Source organism: Pararge aegeria, chromosome 16 (assembly GCF_905163445.1).
Source record: "Pararge aegeria chromosome 16, ilParAegt1.1, whole genome shotgun sequence".
Taxonomy (NCBI): domain Eukaryota; kingdom Metazoa; phylum Arthropoda; class Insecta; order Lepidoptera; family Nymphalidae; genus Pararge; species Pararge aegeria.
In genome coordinates, this window is record NC_053195.1 from 2757607 (window position 1) to 2764897 (window position 7291).

Genomic DNA, 7291 nt, shown 5'->3' on the forward strand with positions numbered 1-7291 from the left:
ACCTACGCTACGCAACGTGTACCTAATAAAGTGACACGAGTCACATGTTTTTAATTTTGCATGTGATCTGCCTTCTTCAGTAAAAACTATGGCAGTGGTTTACTCAAAAACTATTATAATATGATTTCATAAGTCTCAGAGACAGTACATAATGTACCTCTAAAAGCCTGTGAAGTATTATTTCGGTTTTCATTTACACGTTGTATGATACTAGCGACGCCCGGCTTCTCACAGGTGCAATGTAGATGGTTAATGTGGCTACACCATATTTGGAGTGATTATAATACATACGATTACGTAATACATTCATTAAATCTATCTCGTAAGGTTAAGCTGGAAAAAAGGACACAAAAGTATGTTTGGTACAACATCACATTACAAATCTTTGAATTATTTTGCTTTTCTCTAAAACTATATAGAATGCTATAATGCTTTCTACATAGAAACCTTCCTCTTGAATCACTCTGTCTATTACTGAAAACTGCATGAAAATAAGTTGAGTAGTTTTAAAGATCTAAGCGTGCAGACTTTGCGGCGGGACTTTGTTTTATGCTATGTAAAGATAATACTCGTGTAGGGCGAAAGGTTATATGTATCCGGCGAACTCGCTTGGCACCGATTGCACGTGGAAAAACTTGTAAATTATAAAGTATTGTATCAAAATTTCCACCAGCTTTCTCGCTATAAGATAATTTTAAATACACAGTCTCTATACATATTGATATAGATTGCGTCATTGTCTGAAAGGCGTTACTGTAAACTCGTCAGGTTTACTCAGCTGAAGGCTTTATAGGGAACTGTGTCACCGGGCCGAATTTCTATAGATCAATTAAAAGGCGATTTCGCAATGACGTAAATACTATTAACAATTGTTGTTAAGGCGCCTTTACACCGGAGATTTGAGGATAGGTTGCTCAGTAAAGTTTTAGGTTTTGTAACCGACGAATTGGCATTGCTTTGGTCGTTTCTAGTGGGCCAGCTACGAGTACGTCCGCGTCATAGTCTTACCTCTTTTTTTGTATTCGGATTTCGTGCAGTATTATGTTTGCCGATCTAACCCCTCCCACTTTATAGCACTCACCACGCCAGGTTGGTGGAGCGGTGAACGCTATGTTTTTAAGTGGGAGGTCCCAGGTTTGATCCCCGATAGCGGCAATTTGAATATTTATAAATTTAGAATTTTCTTTTGTCTGGTCAGGAGGATTCGATCGCGGCTAGTTACCACTCTACCGACAAACAATTTTAATATGACTGCCATACCCCGAACAGGTTAGCCCGCTTCGTCACCATCAGGTGAGTTAAGAAGTTTATAGTGTATCAGCCTAGTAGATTATAACTAGTAACTAAATAAGAAAGTTTTTGGGAGGTTTAAAGGCTAACTTCTATAAATTAACTTACCTAGTTAGCGTTTAAACGCAAGTTGCTTGCCGGCAAGTTCCTTGCCGGCACGTCTTACTCGATAGTTTGATAAATAGAATGCAAAGCATCCCAAACCAGATAAATTTCAGAAATTATAAATTATTAAATTTCCCTGCGCCGGAAATATCGATTCTCTTTTAATATCACCATTTTAACCACAAATATTTTAACTAATATTATAAATGCACTCATCCTAACATAAAGAAATATTGAAAATGCAAAAGTGTGTTTGTTCGTTTGTTTGTCCTTCACGTCCAAACTAAGCTACCAATCAAATACATTTCAGGCTATGCCTTGTTAACAGAAAGGTTTTATTTATGTATTTGTCGATATAAATAAATATAAATAAATAAATAAATATACTACGACAATACACACACCGCCATCTAGCCCCAAAGTAAGCGTAGCTTGTGTTATGGGTACTAAGATGACTGATGAATATTTATTCAATGGATAATATACATAAATACTGATAAAATACATATAAACACCCAGACACTGAAAAAACATTCCTGTTCATCACACAAACATCTTCCAGTTGTGGGAATCGAACCCACGGCCTTTGACTCAGAAAGCAGGGTCGCTGCCCACTGCGCCAATCGGCCGTCATCATATTATGCATCCATTCCTGGCGTACAAATATCATCATCATCATATCGACCTATTACCGGCCCACTACGGGGTAGGGGTCTCCTCCCATAATGAGTAGGGGTTAAGGCCGTAGTCCACCACGCTGGCCCAGTGGGGATTGGTGGACTCCGCATACCTTTGAGAACATTATGTAGAACTCTCAGGCATGCAGGTTTCCTCACGATGTTCTCCTTCACCGTCGTCGAAGCAAGTGATATTTTTAATTATTTAAAACGCACATAACTTAGAAATGTCAGAGGTGCGTGCTGGGATTCGAACTCGGCCCCCGAAAGTTAAGTCGAGCACCCACTGCGCTATCACCGCTTCAACAATATATTGAAATAATAAGTACATTACATAAGGCCGACTTTGCACTCTAGCACTAAGTACTATTACTGTTTTCCTATTTTTTCCTATTGTGTTGTGTTGCAATAACGTTTTCCTATTCTATTCTACATTTTCCATTCCATGTATACTTGATAATTTCCATCCATACAATATCATATTAAATACAAAGAAAACGGTCCCCACGGCCTTTGTAAAATCCTTACTAAACGCCGACGAACGGCGCGGACAACACAGCTAAATATTCAAATAAATACTGGTCTGCAAGTCTAGTGAAAATACGACAAAGAAGTCTCATTTATCGCGACGTGTAATCGATTCGATTTACGAATTTTGGAATCGATGTAACGTTCGTTTCAATCTTGATGATTCTGAAAGTTTTATTAGCGATGTCTTTATTCTTCTAGTATTTTGATTGGATCTGAAAGCTAACCTAAATGGTTTCTTTTTACGTAACTTTTTTGTATTAATCGCATATACAGGCAATGGTCGATCAGTCTGATGATATAGAAGCAGGAATGTGTCAAAACAGTTTTAAAACGTGTGTGTACTTACGTGTATGTACACGCGTTAGAATTTAGATTTACTTCTTTCGCGTAACAAGATTAAAATCGCGTAATTTTACGTTTGTAGAGAAAACGACACTAACAATAGAAAAAAAGGTATTAAATACATTGAAAGTTTTATTATAACGCATTACCTAGTTATCTCACTATCGGACAACCAAGTTTCACTCACCATTAAAATTTGAGATTTTTGTACAATTGAATCAATTAAATCACCGGAATGAGCCGGCAGACTTTGACAATTGAAAGTGTACACTGTCAAACCTTATAGCTAACTTCAAGGTGTCGGTTTTTGGTGACGGTGTGTGCGCGCATATTACAAATTTACTCTCGCGCCAAAAGAAGTACAACTTCAAAAACTAGTCGAGCCTACGACAATCCATTGCTGATAATGGCATGATTTTTATTCACTATGTATGCCAAAAAAAAAACCCAATATATTTTGGGGCGTGCATGTAAAACTATTTGAAACTTAAAAACGTATGTCGCATGTTCGGCATAGACACATAAAATTACAAAAATAACAAAAATGAAGTATATAAACAGACGTTCATGGTCTGTAACTGTAGAAATGCCATAAAATTACTGTGAAAAGTACCAATAAATTAACGTAGAGAGTGTTAGAGATAAATAGAGATAGGCGCATGACGCGTAACACATACTCCTCAGATTATAGGGCGGAATTTTGTGGGACCCAATTCCTTGCCAACCCAATGCCCTGCAAATTGTTGCTCTGTTTATAGGCGATGGCGATGACCGATCACCATCACGTATACCAACCATCTGCTCTTCACGTCAATTATCACAAAAAAGAAATGAAATGAAGATTTCTCTATACACTTATAGTATGGGGCCTGCTCATACGGGCCTGCGTGTGGTGGTTACGATGCGAACTGTAATTGATATGTGACGCAACAGTCAGAATGCACGCGACAGATGCGCTACACTGACCTCTATTAATACCACAATACTGGCCGTCAATAAACCAATGACAGCTGATTTCTTGTGCCTTACGGAGTTATCTGGAACTAATATTATACTGTGTTACAAATTTTGGACGCCACAATAAATTAACGCTTTTTAGCTGGCACTTTTTGTTGCATAGATTCGGTTTAACTTACCTCCTCCACCCTCCATAAGTGGTAATAGTTGAGGTCAGTAACTAAACTTCACTGCCGCGTGACAACTTACGTGCTTATCATAATTATCCACAGACAAAGGCCAAAGTGAGAATTATATAAACCAGATATCAAACAAAGACAAATGTTGGCATAGCAACAGCGATAGGCCGGGCTATCAAAATAAATACACCAGACGTTATCAATCAGTTTCGTCACGACCTCGATTTGGCCCACGCCTCAAGATATCGCTACGATTTACCCCGTTTCCTAATCCCACCGGTATTATATGACCTACCGTGTTAGTTATTCGGCTACGGGAAATTATATCTTAAATTAAAGTGAATAGAGATTATAATGCTTAGCAGATGGTACCGTCGGCTTTTTGTGGTAATATCCAATTAGCTTAAGTGCCAAACTTCTACAGTGTATCAAGGATAACGGCTATATCATTGAGCTTTTTTTTGATATTATTTTGGGAAATGAGGTTTATGGTTTTAGATTTTTAAGGAGGGTTGCCAAGAATGTCCCTTTCTAAAAAGTTTTATTAGCCCTTAATAGCCATAGGGCATATTAATAGGGTTTTTATATTATACGTTTTATATTAATTTTGGCATTTTTATGTAATCATTTTATCCATATTATGTCTGCTGCCTTTGTTAATAGTTAAGATTGCAGCCAATTCTTTTGTACAGAATTCGGTAAAGAGAAAGATTATCAGGCCCAAAAGAACCCTTTGCGTAATTTTCTGCTTGGTTTGACACTGTTTTTATTCCTTTCAATTTTGTTTCGTTTTTTTTTTAACAATTGTCACCATTCATGTCTCTAATGTTAAAGATTATATTTGAAGTGGGTTTGCGACGGTAATGATGGAACAACTCTAAATTCCATTGAGCTCTTTTGCAAATAAAATAATGTTTGTAATACACAATATACGAGTATGTTCATTAATAAACCATTTTCGGTATTCATGTATCGAGCGGTGGGCATCAGAATAATGCAACGTCATTGCTCCGATATTAATTTCTATTCCTCCCCTTTCCTCGACTTTGTTGTAAAATTTGATATGGTATAATGACATCAGATTATTTTAAGGGTATTCTTAGCTTTCGAGTTTGGAGAGTCAACCATTAGTCGTTAAGAGTTTACAATGGGTCTGGAACAATTGGTCATAACTGAAACGTCATCTTTCGCAATCGCAACTTTTCAATCGCCAAATTCCTTTGAAATTTTGCAACGATAAGATGAATACCGTACATGCGATCTACTTTAAGCTTCATGTCGCACATGTAATAGAATGATCCGTCATTTATTTTTCTTTATTGTTTGTTATTTTGTAGTTCAGTAAATTTCACATTACATAGTTTTCTATTGAGATCTTATTTCTACGGTTTGTTACCAAAGTCTTCAAAAGGGACTCTTGCAATGGTACTTTGTATATCCGTCACAACTTCATGTTACATAACTACTAGCGACTTGGACTTTGGAATTGTTGAAACAGCTAAAGATAGTTTTCAATTTTATTTTATTTATTTATTTATTTGGTATCTATGACCCATCACTACACACTACACTATAACATTAATAGAATAATTAAAAACTAAACTAAATAAAAAAATTAAAAAACTTACATTAAATATTAATATGCAAAGGCCAAAGTGAGAATTATATAAAGCAGATATCAAACAAAGACATAGCAAAGATGAATCGTTATCGTTTCAAGTTCGACAAAAATATTTTAATTCATTGCAAACAGGCAGAACAGGAGTGTCGATGTTTAAAATTTTGGTTTTGGGTTTTAAATATATTATAACGGGGCAATAAAACTATGGGGTTTTGGGTATATTATATGAGAGGACAGCTCTTGCTCATTATATGGTCTTATTTCCATTACATTAGTATTGTTTTTTTAAGGTGGTAATTTAGTCTGAGACATAAGCCAGTCCCAATTTATATTAAATTCCACATATCGCGCATACATATTTGATCTGACTGATTATGGAATTTAAAACCTGTTATCGTTTGACAAAAGTAAAATCAGTTTCGTCACTTTCCTTAATATTCAATTTTAGCATAACTAGATTTTTCTACGTTATATCTGCTACGTTCTATTATTATATGCATAATTTATCCACATTTTTTTTACTGTTACATTTTGATTTTATGCCTAAACATATTATTTGATTTTTTTTTGTTTGTTTCAGATAACGAATGCGTCTGATGCAGACTTTGCCTGTATTCCATTAGCTTTATTTCCACCGTGTTATAAAACCCGTTGTGCTCAATGTTAGACCTAAATTTTCATATATCTGTTTATTGTTGTCAACCTATCACGCGAGGAATACTATGAAATTTGCAGAAAAGACTAATCACTAGGACATTTCAATTATTTATTTACCTTAAACTACGTGATAGTGTTTCTCTGCAATTTCGTGCATTCCTAGGAGTAGTATTTTGTATTTGTAGCATTGAGTACACGAGGTTAATATCTTTTGTTAACGATATCTTAAATCATGATAAGGCCTCGGGAGGAAAAAGTAAGAATGCCTCTTTATTTTCTAAGTTCGTTGACTTGTCACTTTGATCTTCTCAACATTTTTACTTTTCCCTTCGAGTCCCGCAAATCACGCAGTTAGTATTAATGTTTAATATGTTAAGTAGGAGTATTTATGTTATCGATGTTGTTTTGTTTTTGAATATTGACTAACAAACACTAAACATTTCTAAAGCATGACTTTTATTTTTTACGGTTCAACTCGCGAGTGCATGACGGTGAATTTTTTTATTGTTGATTCTTGATTTTATAATTTTAAGCTTAAATATTTAGACAATCTGCTTCACTGACATGCCTATTTGTTTATTGTATTATACATACATATATATATATATATATATATATAATGTTATTGAATTGTTGTAAAGTTAATGATTGTGAAATGTTTACTTCAACAATATGTCAAAACCGAGTCATTGAGATTGATAAATTTTAAATTGTCGTACGCCTTGCGTCATAAAACTTGATTTTAAGTTATAACCAATTAATGCTTAAATTCGAGTTTTAGTTCTTGCATGGCAATACCCAGAGGGATTGCATTCTAGTTTTTTTTAATGAAAAATTTTGATTATGCAATCTGTTAATTTCGATTTCTATTTTTTTAATAATGTGATTTTATAGTATTCAATAAACGTTCTCTCAATCTGTCCGGTTTGTTT

The 7291-nt window shown here is 35.1% G+C and overlaps 1 protein-coding gene across 3 annotated transcripts in view; it reads left to right on the plus strand.

Annotated features, from left to right (window-relative positions):
* The window catches only part of LOC120630279, a 222139-nt gene extending 215333 nt beyond the window's left edge, over positions 1-6806 (plus strand). For all 3 annotated transcript variants that reach the window (XR_005659018.1, XR_005659019.1, XM_039899453.1), the window contains one exon: positions 6283-6806. Coding sequence is in view for 1 of the 3 variants with exons in the window: in XM_039899453.1 (XP_039755387.1) it covers positions 6283-6369 (87 nt within the window). In the remaining 2 variants the exon portion in view is untranslated. The remainder of the gene's footprint in view (positions 1-6282) is intronic.
* Positions 6807-7291: the final 485 nt, after the last annotated feature.